The following is a 16,770-nucleotide window of genomic DNA, read 5'->3' as shown; positions in this document are numbered from 1 at the left end:
CTGCTGGCCACGCTTCTTTTGATGCAGCCCAGGGTACGATTGGCCTTCTGGGCTGCGAGCATACATTGCTGGCTCATGTCCAGCTTTTCATCCATCAGTACCCCCAAGTCCTTCCCAGCAGCACTGCTCTCACTCCCTTCATCCCCCAGCCTGTATTGATACTGGGGGTTGCCCCGACCCAGGTGCAGGACTGGGACTTGGCCTTGTTAAACCTCATGAGGTTCACATGCGCCCACTTCTCCATCTTGTCCAGGTCCCTCTGGATGGCATCCCATCCCTCAGGCATGTCAACCGTACCACTCAGCTTGGTGTCGTCTGCTGAGTGTGCACTCAATCCACCTGTCTATGTCATTGATGAAGATATTAAACAGGACCCGTCCCAATATGGACCCCTGTGGGACACCACTTGTCACTGATCTCCATCTGGACATTGAGCCATTGACCACTACCCTCTGGATGTGACGATCCAACCAATTCCTCACCCACCGGACAGTCCACCCATCAAATCCATATCTCTCCAATTTAGAGAGAAGGATGTTGTGGGGCACCATGTCAAAGGCCTTACAGAAGTCCAGATAGATGACATCCATAGCTCTCCCCTATATACACACACAAGTGAAAGAATACACAGACGTATGTGTAAACATATGTTAGAAAACCTGTTATCTGTACAAGGCTGAAGAAATAATGATGTTAAAATCCTTAAATTTATTAATCCTACATACAATCCTGATTTCTCATTTTTTATAAAAAGAAAACTATACCTTATTCTGAAAGAAGGCCTTTCTAAATCTACATAATTATTTGCAGAATAATTTCAGTAACGCTAGAACTGAATCTTTAGCTTTCTTGTATACTATACTCTATCCTATTCATTTATCTAACATTACATACCAAATGAGATTACCAGATTATTTTTTATTATCTGTTGCCATATAAGACATCTTCCCCCACCACATACAAAAATCTGTCATTTAACTTTAGCAGTTAAAATATATCTGTGCATAGCCCTCACAAATGACAACGTAAGGACAACTGCAATGCACTCACCGTATCCTTGGCTTGAGACATCATTTCATGAGATAAGTGAAGCAAGCAAAGAACTGTGCTTTTCGTAACACCTTTTCCCATGAAGGACATAGCGTTTCCTCCCCATTCAACATAAAACGATGAGATGACCTAGGAGTGGGGGTACAAATTCATGGTAGCTTTACTGTAAGCAGTATACAGGTAGAGTACAAACTGTCTTACACACTACTAAATTATAATTTAAACTCATGACACATTTTTAGCTGAATTTTAAGAATTTATTTATTTATGAGTCATTTGGCCATGATATGGTTTCCTATATGGTTAAACTTCTGAAGATCAGTGTTTTTTATTTGCTTCTTCAAATAAAGAATGCAGTTGAGCTTAATAACAAGCACAACATTGAATAAAAACCTGAAAGTTTGGTTTTGATGGAATCAGTCCATTTATTGTACCAAGTTTTTTATGCTATTTTTGGAATTAAAAATATAGTTTATTTTCAAAATTCTGTGTTCAAGAAAAAGGGTCATTTATATCTTTTATTGTGATTTGAATTGCAATAAATGTATCACCTTTCTATATCAAATTCTAATGAACAGCAATAAAGGTCACTGGATCATAACGTAAAATAAACTCTCTGACCAAATATCTAACCATACATGCTAAAATAAAAAGCATGCTGCTTTCAACAAAACATGTTCATTTTTAAAAAAACTATAATCTTAAGACTTACACTTCTAGATGTGTTTTTCTCCCCAAAGTATGGCAATTTAAACCTCTCCATTTTTGCTGCTGTTCTTTCTTTCAGTGTCCCACTCTACAGGAATTCTTTCAAGCCCACTTTCTCCCCGCCCCCCCAAAAAGAAACCTACATTTACTTTCATATTTAGGCCAAGTAAAACTGTGTAATTCTTCTGCACATACAGCTTATGCATTACTAGTTGATTTCATTCCATAATATTTATTATGATTTTGTCCAGTAATAATCTTTCTTTTGCATGACAACAGCTATAACCTTGGTGCCATTTTTAGTCTAGACTTCAAACCACAGAACTCATCTAATCAAATAGCTCTAAAAATATGTATTTCTACTCAAGAAATCTTGGCAAGTTAAGACTTCCCCCTAAAACACAACATCTTTTTTTTATCACAAACATGATTATCATCTGTATACAAACTTTCTGGACACTTATCTGGTTGCTATTCATAACATTCAGAATCACAAATGAATTAAAACTACTTTAAAACTTTTTCAACCAATGCAACAAATAGATTTTAGTGTTTGAATCTAAAAAGAAAACTTCTAAATGTACCTACCTTACTCAATACCGGTAAAACAATCAGAAAGCCAGATCTATGCTTTTCCTACAGTTTTAAGACAACTGGAGTTTTCAAAAGATGTAATTTTAGGAGCAAAAACTAGTTGTCTATCATATCCGTGGACTTAGCAAACAAATAAGAACACTGAAAACAAGAACGAAATTTTGGCTTCCCAACAACTGTAGCATCTTGAATTACCTCTTTTCTGCTTTCTCTGTGTTAATAACCTGCCTAACACATTACTGTTCCCCCAGACCACCTTTCACACATGGATTTTGCCTGTGGGAGAATGTCTTGGATTTTTCCTCTTAACATTTCAGTTATTAAAAAAACCACATCTATTTTTCATCTTGCTTAAACTACAGTCACTTTGTATTACCTCTTAAACAGCGGATGAAGGCACACACAATACAATGAATCTTCACAAGTACAGATACACATCGCTCAATCTAGTCTCCATACTTTTGCTATTTACTTAGCAGAAAAAAGCATCTTTCCAACACCTATTCCTAATGATGATATTCAGTAAAAGTACATCCTAAAAATTATAATGTCATTGGTTACACAGTTCTTTACAAGCACTCAAACCAAAAGCTAAGTTATAACATAAGCTACTTACCTCAAGAAGACCTGTTAAATATTTCTTACAAATTGTGACAGGTTCAACTGCAGCAGAATAGGTACTCCAGTCTGGAAGTGCAGTAACATGAACCATTCCTCGTAATGTTCTCTCCAGTGAAGGAAGTCCGTAAAAATGTGGTGCATCTGTTAGCCTTAAGCATTGTAGCAGCTTCAGAGCCAGCTCGGTTCTGAAAGAGCCAGCAAGTTCCAAGCCCTCTCTGGTTTAATTGTTTTAAAAAAAAAAAAAAAAAAAAAAAAAATCAACTGTCAACATGAAGTTATTATAATGAATCATTTTACAAGATGTCAATGCCTCATTCTTCTTACTGTTACACTAGTCTGTGAGTCTCAGCATCTCAATTAGTCACTATTGCCTTATGCACAGAATAACATGGAATCAAATTCTAGCTTCACCCAGATTCTGAAAGCATAATATTGCATCTGATTATAACAGGGCTGCTTAACCAAGAAAAGATAAATGAGATAACTCCAACTATTAAGGAGCATATTAAATAAAGAGCGAGAGATTGAAGATGATGGATAACATAACGAGAAGAGCTGCAAAGCTTAGTAGCTACGCGTATGTTTGTCCTGGTTCAAGAGACAAGTTTAAAAATATTTCCTGCAAAATACTATCGATCTAGAACTCAGGTAGATAGAAAATACAGGAGTGTGAAATATAACTAGCAGGGATTTCTAAAATTCTCCCTTTTCCAGCTGTCAAAATTTTTAGAAAATGAGTAACTGCGTGGGAAGAATGAAGAAGGTAACATTTTGAAAGTATCTTTACAAACAGTTATGTTGTGGCACTTAAATAAACAAGTATTATCTTAAGCTGCAATTTTAGTATCTCTTAGAATACACTTGGGCAGAGAGATTTAGTGTGGGAAGACGTTATATTAGAAACTCAGAGAAAAAAACTAACAGAAATTAATTTCTGTGTTTCCTTGATTGACAGGAAAAGGTTGTAACTTCATTCTGGAAGTAGCTGTCCTAAACAATCACTAATGTGCACTGACATACTGTATTAGGCCAAAAAGGAGTTCAATGAAAATAAACATTTGTTGATATTCAAATATTTCAATGTTTTACTTTGCTATAAATAAATGCTACAAAATCAACCAAGTTATCATTTGCTTGTGCAAATTTCCAGCAGTGAAAAAGAAATAACCCATCTTCTCCCTGCAATCAGTTTTATTACCATTTGCTGAAGAAGTGACCACTAGCACATACTCTTCCAAGTTTCCTAGTTAATTTCCTAATTTTACTGTGAAAAGGCCTATCTAATGTTAATCTTCACTTCAAAAGGAGTATATTCCATTTTTGCAGTTTAAAATGATTGAGTCATGATGTAATTATATTCAAATTCTGACCGAGATACAGCAGCAGTAGGTATTATGATCCCAGTCAGAGTTACATGTGCAGGTCCATTTACACTGTACCTGTCAGTCAGTGACATGGAACAAAATAACAATGTGTTAAAAAGACGAATGAGTTCTTTATCCAGTTGCTGCCTGACAGCAGTCTGTATTTCATCTATTTCATCCCGCCCTTGCAATTCTGGTCGCACCAGGAGGCCCAAAAGGGATTTTGGCTTCTAAAAGAAAAGAATAAAAATACAGTTACATAATGCATTGTTTAAATCCTATTTTAATACCCACACTAAAGCCATTTTTCTGTTGAGAGCTTGAAAATAACACACATTATAAATTCCAAATTCCATGATCGTTTTACTAAGAAGTATTTCTGTAAAAAGCACATTAAAAAATTGCTGTAATTAGCAATTACTTGATTCTTGAATCTACTAAACACCATAAAAGAATCTACTGTTAGGCCTTTAAAATTTCCTGGCATTAAGCCATGATACAGTGTATTTTGAAGCATGAAAGAAAAGTCAAAGTTATATACAGCAATAACCTGCAATAAAAAAATAGATCACAAAAACCAGAAAACACATTGTAGAAATATTAGTTCAAGATGTATCTTGTATGTCTCAGTTGCTTGAAAGACTTAAAATCATTTGATATAAAGATTTTATATTAATATATTGAATGGGCCATACTTACAAAGTTTTATAGGATTCCCAGTTAGCCATAAAAATTGAAGCACCTGAATTCTATAAGTAATTGAAATGAAGTCTACTAGCTTTTTTTTTTTCCCCCTAAGTGTTTAGATTGTATTTTAAAATGGGAAAATGCAAGTGCATGCAGACTGTACTTAACATGATATCATTTGTAAGACCATGAACGATCTTGCATGTGGGCAGTATGCCCTTGCTTTGTGAAGAACAGTACTTTGCAAACTTCTAAAACTGCAGCCATCACTTTCATCCTTGGCATTTCACTAATGTTTTTATACAGCAAGATTGAATTATTATATTTTGACAAATACAATAAAAGTTGTCTTATACTGCTTTAAGATGTTAATTTCCTATTTGTTTTTGTACTTTCCAATTTTACACATCTTAAATGAACGGTATCGGATAGAATGGATCTCTCAAATAAAAAGCACAGGACTCTAGAAAAACTGAAAAGAAAAAAATACATTATTTCAATATTATACAGGCATTTTAACTACAGCAACTTAACTGTACACTCATATAATACCTCCCTCATGCTTATAAAAATATTTTAGACATATTATAACCATTTAAAATCAAAACTTAAGTGACAGACACACTGAAAGCAAAAACTTCTGTCCTAACTTTCAATTCTTGTTCTTAATGCAAGACAGATAATGTTCATTTATATCTCTTTGCCAAACAGAAGGTTCCAACACACCTGTATGGAACCTCATTCTTTAAGTTACACAGATAATACATATGTAGTTATGTAGCTAAGTATACCTTATACAGCTGTATATGTATGCACACACATATGTATGTACAGTTACAAAGTTAACCATATCATACAAGTATATATAGTTATATGTACATATAGAGCTATGCATAGCTAACTATAGTTATATGGCTCTATACAACCATATTACCATAGTTAACTTTACCAGAGCAAGATACACACAGGTAGATGTTGCTTGCTTCTGGCAAATACAATATTTGAGTTTGGAGAAACAATTCACATACCAAGTAAAGGAGAGAAGGAAATTTACTCTTGTTCAAAGTTAACTTCCCCAAACACTAAAACCATAGCACTGACCACAAAGTAACTGACGTTAATACCACAAGATCTGCTATTTCTTGCTTTTGTTGAGAGAAGTCGTTTTCCTCAAGGAACTCACCAGAAGCAAACCAGCCAACCAGTTCACAGTTATATCATTTCTTACAGTCTACAGCTAACTTCTTAGGTATATTCTTACATTTTTAAGCAATGATTTCAGAATCCACTTCAGATCGTCTGACTCCAAACTTGATCTCTGCTCTCTAAGCAATTTGTTTAAAAATCTTAAGACATCTACCAAAAGCTTCTCATCCTCCACAGAAGCTGGAAGCACTTGCAGAAACCTGAAATGCAAACAAAAATATTTACTTTCGTACTTGTAGCACATTAAAAGAGAGTTTAAGATCTCAGCCTAATAGGACTGGTCACCTGCAAATGTGGAATTATATAGAGTATATACAGTTAATATGTATATTACATATACTTACATATAACAAATATGGAATTATATTAATTATATTATACCTATTATATAAATTAAGTTACATATATTTGAATACTTTTACATAAAATTTGGACTATATTACTATATATTATTATACATTTCTTGTGTATTATTATAAAATTGTTATGTATATTAAAAGGTGTATTTACATACAGTAAACATGGAATTGCATACAGTAAAAGGTAGAAAAATCTTAACAGGGCCACAGACAGGAAAGAAAAAAGGTAATTGGCTATTAAATACTAGCAATTAATAATAGCAGCAAAGCCTACCATGCATTTTAAATAATCCTCATCTTAAATATAGCGTTCTTATTTTTTGCTAGTTTTGTGTACATAAATTACAGAATCACATAATCATTGAGGTTGGAAGTGACCTCTGGAGGTCACCTGGTCCAACCCCCCTGCTCACACAGGGACACCTAGAGCTGGTAGCTCAGGACTATGTCCAGGCAGCTTTTGAGTATCTCCAAGGATGGAGATGCCGTAACTTCTCCGGGCAACCTGTGCCAGTGCTTGCTCACCTTCACAGTAAAAAAGTGTTTCCTGATGTTCAGAGGGAACCTCCTGTGTTTCAGTGCATGCTCATTGCCTCTGGTCCTGTCACTGGGCACCACTGGAAAGAGCCTGGCTCCATCTTCAGGTACTTGTACACATTGATAAGATTCCCCGCTCTGAGTCTTCTTTTCTCCAGACTTACCAGTCCCAGATCTCTCAGCCTTTCCTCATAGGAAAGATGCTCCAGTCTTTCATCATCTTTGTGGTGCTTCGTTGGACTCTCTCCAGTATGTCCATGTCTCTCTTGTACTGGGGAGCCCAGAACTGGACCCAGCACTCCAGGTGTGGCCTCACCAGTACTGAGTGAAGGGGAAGGATCACCTGCTTTGACCTGCTGGCAGCACTCCTCCCAGTGCAGTCCAGGATACTGTTAGTCTTCTTTGCTGCAAGGGCACATTGCTGGTTCAAGTTCAGCTTGGTGTCCACCAGGATCCCCAGGTCCTTTACTGTAAAGCTGCTTTCCAGCTTGGTGAACCCCAGCATATACTGGTGCATGGGGATGCTACTCCCCAGGCGCAGGACTTTGCACTTCCCCTTGTTGAACTTCATCAGGTTCCTGTCAGCCCACTTCTTCAGCCTGTTGAGGTCCTTCTGGATGGCAGCACGACCCTCTGGTGTATCAGCCACTCCTCCCAGTTTTGTAACATAAGCAAAATCACTGAGGGTGCATTCTGGCCCCATCATCCCAATCATTAATGAAGACGTTGAACAGGATTGGACCCAATAGTGATCCCTGGGGCACATTGCTAGTTACTGCCTTCCAGCTGGACTTCATACCACTGATCACCACCCTCTGGGCCCGGCCGTTCAGCCAGTTTACCGTCCATCTTACTGTCTACTCATCCAGCCCATATCTCATCAGCTTCTCTACAAGGATCTTACAGGACACAGTGTAAGCCTTCCTTCCTGAAGTCAAGGTAGACAATATCCACTGCTCTACCCTCATCTACCAAGCCAGTCACTTCATTTTAGAAGGGTACCAGCAGGATGGTCAAGCACAACTTCCCCTTGGTGAAGCCATACAGACTACTCCTGATGACCTTCTTGTCATTCATGTGCCTGGAAATGGTTTCCAGGTTTGGCTGTTCCATCACCTTCCCAGAGATCAAGGTGAGGCTGACTGGCCTGTAGTTCCCTGGGTCCTCCTTCCTGCCCTTCTTGAAGATAGGAGTGACATTTGCTTTCCTCCCATTCTCAGGCACCTCTCCCAATCACCTTGATTGATTAAAGTGGACAAGAAACTAAATCAGTCAGGATACACTCATGGGTGCATCCCAGCGGGGCCCATGGACTTATATACATCCAGTTTGCTTATGTATTCCCTAAACTGATCCTCTTCCACCAATGGTATGTCTTCCTTGCTCCAGACTTTCCCTCTGGTCTCTGGGACCTGGGATCCCTGAAAGCTGATCTTGCTAGTAAAGTCTGAGACGAAGAAGGAATTCAGGACCTTCAGCCTTTTCCATGTCCTGTGTCACTGGGGCCCCTGCCCCATTCAGCAGTGAACTCAAATTATCCCTAGTTTTCCTTTTGTCGCCTATGCGCTTATAGAAGCCCTTCTTGTTGCCTTTGATATCCCTTGACAGATTCAATTCCAGGTGGGCTTTTGGCTTTCTTAACTGCAAATCTGCATGCTTGGGCAGTGTCTCTATATTCTTCCCGAGTTACTTGTTCCTATTTCCACCCTGTGTAGCCATCCTTTCTGTGTTTGAGTTTTGCCAGGAGCTCCTTGTTCATCCGTGCAGGCCTCCTGGCATTTTTGCCTGACTTCCTGCTCAATGGCGTGAACCGCTCTTGTGCTCGGAGGCAGTGATCATTGAATATTAACCAGCTTTCTTGGGCTTCTCTTCCCTCCAGTGCCTCATCCCATCAGACACTAAACAATGAGATCTCTGAAGAGGTGAAAGTCTGCTCTCCTGACGTCCAGCACTGTGATCTTACTTTTTGCCCTCCTCTTAGGATCCTGAACTTTACTACCTCATGGTCACTACAGCCAAAGCTGCCTTAGACTTTCACATCCCTAATGAGACCTTGCTTGTCTGTGAGCATGAGGTCCAGCAGAGCACCTCTCTTCATTGGCTCTTCTGTCACCTGGATCAGGAAGTTGTCACTGCTGCTCTCCAGGAATCTCCTGGACCGCTTACGCTCTGCTGTGTTGTCCCTCCAGCAGATAGAGGGAACAACATATATGTATCAGAATCAGAGGTGCATGGACAATCAATTCCATAAATATGAAAATAGGAAAACTAGGAAATTTACAATTTAAGCATCATAATCTCTAATGGATTTCTGTAGTCAATATGCTTACCTGTTTATTGCTTTTTGCCAAACAAAGCTTTTCAAAGTGGTTCCACAAGACCCAGAACTGCATTTTAATCCAAGTCTGTCATTCAGAACGTAAAAACTAAGCCTAGTGAGAGCAGCCCTAACATCCCTGTGGGATACTGCCTGAATGATTGAATTAAGACAATCCTGCAGTCCATAGTTTGTGTGAGTTATTTTGAGTATAAGAATGTCTTCTGAGGATAGTTTTAGCGAGTCTAAAAATCTGAAAAGGCATAAGAGAAAAATCATTAACAGCCAGTACCTTTACAAACTATTTCAGTGAGTGCTGACTCCTTCACTTCCCAGTTCAAATGAGAAAACAAAACATAAACTGCCTTAAAAATTTATTTTTATTAACCAATCCTTTCTCTTCCTCCGCCCTCTCCCAAAAAAACCTAACCCCAACAACAGTAACAACCCAACCACATTTAAATCCTGAGCCGTTTGGGTTCTTGGGAAAAATGGCACCTCTCAAAGTTACTTGAAAGGTGCTCTTCACATAGTTTGTAACGAACTTTTCCTCCACGCTATTCTGAATATTGGCCACTTGGACTACACTATTTTCCTATTTTCTTTTTAAGAGATTGAGGTTTTTTTGCCTGAGGGAACTTAAAATGAAAATGATTTATCAAATCATTTTGATTTGAAACTGCAAAGTTTCCAATGGCTCAGAACAACACTATTTACTAATAAAACTTGTAGGACCCCTTAAAGGACACAAGCCAAAACTGAAAAATTGTTGAGATGGACAGAGATACAGATACAAGCATTTCAGTCCTATTTATCAAGGATGATACAAGCATTTCAGTCCTATTATATCAAGGATCTTCTAAGACATTGCGTTCTATAAATAAAATAGTCTCAAAGAGAGAAATGATGCTTAATCAAGAGCTATTCAAAGGATGTAAAGTGAATTTTCTTCATTATCTATCATGATTCTTAGTATTACCATTAAAAATAATAATTATTTGAAATTTAAATTGCCAAGGAAAGAAAGAGAAGAGAAAAAGTAAGCCATGCAACTATAAAGGGGGAAAGAGGCAGCTCCCTAAAAAACCACAACGACTACAAAGAAAAAACAGTCACAGAGCCCATTTAAAATTGTTTGAAATGAGTCTGACCACCAATAAAAGTTGGGTCAAGCTCTAGATTTCATGTATAAATGCAATTTAGGTAAAACATTAGCTGTGACAACATATCTACAGCCTCTTGGGATGTGATCCTTTACGTTTAAGAAGACAGCATTCTCAAACCAGTAACAACTTGAACTGCTGTTTGAAGTTGAAAACCTATTTAAATTTGATGGAACACTAATTTAACTGAAATATATTGGGATTTAAAATCAAAATAAAATGGCTTACGTTTCTGCTTCCTTCTCATAATTTATTGGTTGCAATAGGTTTTCAATCCCATGGTACCACGACAGATTCCAAGCCATCTTAAGCATATCTGACACAGGTTTCATAGTCAAACACTCAGAAGACAATGGCACCACAACAGTATTAGGGCTAACTACATGATGAGCAGTGATTCTGACTGGGAGATGATACCTAAAATAAATAAATAAATAAATTTAAAAAGTTGTTGTTTGGTTTTTTTTTAAATTAAATGCTCTATTACAGCAAGCTTTTAAATTTGCAAATAAAAAGTTTTTGAAACTCTTTTTCAGAGAACAAAGACTTGGAGAAAAAACTCCATCTTTAAAAATTCAGACAACTTTGGATTTAACATCAAATGTTTCTCTTCATTCTCCCACCTCCATACTTCAGGAAGGACAGCAAATGGAAAGAAGCAAAGTTAACTGTAAAAAAAAAAAAAAAAACAAAACAAACCCACTCACACATACCTTCTAACAACAGCAACAGGTAAACTGAAGGCAGGTAGGCTAGTAACATTACTGGTTATGCCATCAGCCCTGCAAGAGATTAAGTTATAGTTATTATTCCCTCTTTTAAGCTTCGATTTTCTACTATTGCTACACTTAATATTTCTTTATTATTCAGATATAGCTGTATTTTTTCTTCCAGCCAGCTCTTTAGTAACCCATTGATGAATAATTTGTATTAATAAACAATGTTTCTTCACGATTATGCAATATTAAGATAGTTCTTAGGTCACACACATACAGAATACTTGTTGCAGATGTACTGCACATAAAAATTAAAGATAACATACCAAAGCACATGCTTGTTTCCTTTTTTCTATTAGAGAAAAAATATGCATCATAGTTCTTTTCAGTATATTTCATGTGTGCGAATTCTAAAAGCATATTTTTTTAAATAAGTTAATAAACCCCCATGCCTACAGCTAGCTATTTGATTTGTGTAGTTTCCATTTATGGAAAAGATGGATTACAGACCAATCAGGGTTCTTCGAAAATTAAAGTAAACTTAAAATTAACACTGAGGTACAAAGTATTTATGCTGCACAAATATGCCAAGTAGACCTATACAGCATGCAACCCAAATATTGAAACAATTTGGCCTATAAATATGCAATTTTGGATATATAAAAGTTTGGGGTATAATTTGTTTGAATATATATAAAAACTTATTTTCATTAAAACCTTAAATTTTGACTAGAGAATATGCCATTAAATAACTTTTTTTCATACCACGTTTCTGTTGTTACTACTTCATCAAACAACAGAAGACAAAGCAATACTGTAGTTTTATTTAAAACAGCACGATCATTTTGGAATATCAGGGAAACTGAATAAAATAAAGATATTTAAAAATGTGTTAGGAAAACATTGACATTTAATAATACATAGAAGGACACCCGTTAAAAACAACTGGTTTCCACAGTCATTTTGCCAATAACTTCAACAGATGCCACAACATGGGTAACACTAGCACACAATTATTTATCTTTTAAATATTAGAGATTCTGAAGTGATCCACACTTCTTAAGGCTTTTGGTTAAACTTCTAACCATATTTCACACATTTTCTTTCCATGTATATATTAAAGTCAAAATAGAATCTTTACCTCGGAATAGCAACAGCAGTAAAGATGATTGCTGTGCTAGGGACAGACGAACAACTGGATCAGCATATACAAGTTTGCGTAAGAGTGTTAGACATGGTAACACTATGGATTCCATAAGCTGCAATAACATAGAAAAAAATTAACTACAGATAACAATTAGGACAATCTATTATGAGATGCTTAATACAAACTCATGCTATGAAGCAGTACATTCCATCATTTATAGTAGCGAAACCTAGAACTTTCTTAGACAAGCACATTTCATCCAGATGATAACTGCATATTCATTAGAAAATATTTATTCACTTCTGGTTTTATTTTATTAGTAATTGATGGTCATTTTATTGGTCTCTGGCATCATAACACAATTATAACGTTTGCTTCCAAAATATGTATTTTTAAGAAGCATATATATGAGCTGAAGGATTTCAAAAAAACCCCAAATATTTACAACCATATAAGCTTATTCTTTTTTTTTTTAAATGCAAATAGCTTTTTGTTTCATATTCATTTTCTGGGTCCCAATCCTTCAGATCAGGAAACCTAAGAAGGGAAACCAGCCTGTTAAAAGTTAAAGTACCAGTGAATGGCCAAAAATATGACCAAAGTCCCTGCTCCTAAGAATGAGAAGACAGTATGTCTTTCACAGTACCATCACTTTGCTTGTCTGAGGTTCTGCCCTTAAATTTTGTTTTGTAAACTGCATCACCAAATACAGGTTAGTTTAATACTGAATAAACAAAAGCCCCGCTTATTTAGTATGGAAAGAGTGTTTTGCACAGCTATTTATAAAGACTTATTTAAATGGTGCTTTTTCCATCTACTACGTCCTTTATCCTTTTCTTGGTAGCCGCTTTTCTAAGAACATGCAAGGGTTTTTGTTTGGTTTTTTGTTTGTTTTTCTTTTCTATTGATTTTAGGATGAAATAAAAAAAAAAAAAATCATTTGAGGGGGAGAACCAGAATCTGGGCTAGATTCCCTCAGGGTAGTGTCCTAATGACTTACTTAATCAAACCTATATGGTCTTTCTTTGTCCTAATGAAACCAGCATTACTTTGTGTTTAGACTAAGCTATATCAAACAAGAGGTAAGCAGTGCTCCTACTTAATTTATTGTCTATTCTGGTGAATAGCTTATTTTCTTGGGAAGTAGTTTGAACTGTCAGAGCTTGAGGGAGCTAAGGATGGGACCTCCACTTGTTGTGTTCAAGAGACTTGAATAAGACTACTTCATCATTTGGTAGAGGAAATATTTTACAGTTATTTTACAGAGACGAGCATTTGGGATCCAAAACTTCTATCAACACAGAGCCGACAAACAAATTTCTGAATGCTAGCACTTGAAGAAGTGGAATTTCATATACAGCTGTCAGCTTACACTCTCCTGCTGATTTAATCTAAACCATTCATTGTTCAGCGTGCTATTTTAGATTTCTCCTCTAAAATACTCTGCAACTTTCATCATGTAAAGTTTGAACATCCTGTTTAGTCTAAAGACCCTACATTCCACAAACCATATATGCAAAAGAAAGGTGCCACAGCCCCTAGAGAGTTCTTGCCTGTGCCCTTCCTGGATTAAATTAAAGTTTATAAAGGGCTAAAAACATTATTTTAAAGCTTATCCTAGACTCTTACCTGGCTATGAAGGATCTGCTTAAGGCAATATATTTCCCATGCTTGTATTTCTGTATTATTAAGTAATTATGCTAATACCTAGTCACTATCCAAAATGAAACAAAACAAGTTGCATTACTCTGTATCTCTAAAAAAGGTAAGATAATAAAAAACTGACATTAAAAAAAAAAACCCCACAGTAAAAAAACCTGAAGAACTCAATATTTCAATTTCTCCAACTGGGTTTCAGTGGTTTACATTAGTACTCATATTCAAGCTATCATAAACGGGATTAGACATTCCCTAATGCTCCAGGGATAAAATAATCTTAGATACTGATAATCTGGAAAAAAATGTTACCATTACCGAAGAAGAATGCCATTTTCATTAATTTGACAAATAAGAGGAATTCCACTAAGTATCAAGCAGTTCTTTACTCTTGTACACTTTTGGGAGAGAAGTCATCACTATATAAAAATTCTCATGGTTTCTTAAAATAACTCAAGGTTTGGACTGTTGGACTGCTGTAACAACACTATGCAAGCAAACTAAGAAATATGCAAAAAGTGAAGTGATGCTGAGCAACTTATAGCCTAAATAAGCTTGCATAAGATGTTTTCAAATAATGAATTTCAGAAGAATTCAAGCATCAGATTAGACATATTACAAAAATGGAAAGCTTGGTCATCTACAACAAATATACACTCAACTCTAAATGCGATCTTATCTCCTGAGACTCTCCCTGGTGAGGTGATTTTCTATTGGTCAGAAAATTGCTTATACCTGAAATTCAATCTGACACGTAGATTCCCATTTACAAAAACATCTCATAATTTTTAATTATAATTCGTCACAGGACTTAAATTTAAAGACTATGATATACAATTTAACACTTTTTTTTTTTTTTTTTTTTTTTAAGGTCATTAATTTTTTTTTTTTTTTGGTCTCTACTGAGAAAGCTTCAGGGAAGTTCTGGTATATTTCTGAACCACACCACACACAGTTCTCTGGCTAACTATTCTCATAGGTAGGCAAACCAATCTTCTTCCATTAAGAGAATTTTAGCATTATCAAAAATATAATAAACAATACACATATTGCAGTTACAATTGTTACTAAACGTGTTCTGTGCAGAATTAATGCACAAAGATTAGCATTATAAATGCAGAAAGAGGCAAATTCTACTACTGTCATGCTGTGCAATGCTTGCAGAAGAACTTGTAACAATAGTTTTACCTTGCCATCCACATGTATACATTCATTAAGGTAAGCCAAAATCTTTTCTATCACACCTAACTTTTTCACAATGCCATGCATTTTGGTATCTGTAGGAAAAACAAAAGACAGTAAGAATCACTGGTTCTGCACCAGTTTAATATTAAACTTCTTTCTGCAAGATCACAAACTCTTGCTGTTGAGAACAAGTTTCCAAAATCGCTAATCAAGAGAACAAGTACAGCTCTAGCTCTACCAAGGCAAGCCTCTTCGAAGTCTTGTTATCTGACTATAGCAGCCTCTTGAACAGTAGACTCTTAAATATCTTACATAACTTCCCATAAGATCTTTATGTTCCACAATTACAGTGATCCCCTGTGCAACTCAATTCAGCCAAACGAGGATTTCACTTGTAATATTTAAGAAGTCTTCAACAGTTTAATATGGAACTAAAATTGTTTTTTATAAAAAACAATCACCATTAGTGTATTTTCCACTGAACTCATCATTCAGAGCATCCGGTCTAAGAATATTCAACAACAACAAAAAAGCTATGTCATTTGGGTTCGCTGGGTTTGTTGTTTTTTGTTTTTTTTTTTAAATAACTATAAAGTGATCCTTCATCTGAAATTTGTCCTGATAAAGCTGCACTTTTTCCTTTACAATTTCATCCTATGCTATATTTCATATTATCTTTTGACATCTGAAAACTTTGGCACCAATAAGTACATTTATTTTGCAAGACAAAGTAGACATTTCCTCATTTTTGTGATCATTTTTTCTGATAAGAAAAATGTTACTTTTAATATTATCTAAGACCTCACATTTCCATGGTGAAAAACTAATGCTTTATCATTAGGATTTGAGTTCCTTGAAGAAAACATGCTTGAGTTTGAGTAGGTACAGTACAAACATCTAGGTTTGGAACTCTACAGTTACGACCCTGCACCGAGCCAAATAATGCTCTATGCAAGATTGCTTACTTGCATCTTAATTCAATCAGATCTTCTTTACCAGAATTTATAATTTCTCCCCTTGTGAGCAACACAATTATAAAACCACATCTGTGATGCAAACTTATGGTTATAAATGATATAAATTATAAAGAGTAAAAAGAAAAACACTTTCCTTGCAAACATATTAGATGAAATGCCACAGGGAGTCTGCCTCTTGATATTGAAAGAGGGTATAATCATGGAAGCTTAGCTTTAGTTTATTGAATCCTCATTCACACAAATGACATTTCAATCCATTTTAACTGTAGTTACTTAGGCTAACTACTCAAAATGGAGGAGGAAATTCAGGGTGATAAAAGAATTTCCTCACTAAGTATAAGATCCCTTTAGCTAGCCTGTGTAATCTAAGAATTAACTTTCCTAATTAAAATACAACACCAAAAATATATATATATTTGCTGTGGTTTAACCTCAGCCAGCAACTAAGCACCACACAGCCGCTCGCTCACTCCCCCCCAGCGG

At 36.0% G+C, this 16,770-nt stretch overlaps 1 protein-coding gene across 1 annotated transcript in view; it reads right to left on the bottom strand.

Annotated features, from left to right (window-relative positions):
* Positions 1 to 16,770, bottom strand: part of RTTN (rotatin) — a 94,930-nt gene that overhangs the window by 45,552 nt on the left and 32,608 nt on the right. The window contains 10 exon segments of the mRNA XM_019475014.1: positions 1,051 to 1,179; positions 2,969 to 3,188; positions 4,413 to 4,567; positions 6,286 to 6,430; positions 9,457 to 9,696; positions 10,835 to 11,023; positions 11,320 to 11,388; positions 12,088 to 12,184; positions 12,464 to 12,581; positions 15,314 to 15,402. Of these exon segments, the coding sequence (XP_019330559.1) occupies positions 1,051 to 1,179; positions 2,969 to 3,188; positions 4,413 to 4,567; positions 6,286 to 6,430; positions 9,457 to 9,696; positions 10,835 to 11,023; positions 11,320 to 11,388; positions 12,088 to 12,184; positions 12,464 to 12,581; positions 15,314 to 15,402 (1,451 nt within the window).

The sequence above is a fragment of the Aptenodytes forsteri genome, unplaced genomic scaffold, assembly GCF_000699145.1.
Source record: "Aptenodytes forsteri isolate BGI_AS27 unplaced genomic scaffold, ASM69914v1 Scaffold45, whole genome shotgun sequence".
NCBI lineage: Eukaryota > Metazoa > Chordata > Aves > Sphenisciformes > Spheniscidae > Aptenodytes > Aptenodytes forsteri.
This window is presented reverse-complemented; position numbering and strand designations above follow the sequence as displayed.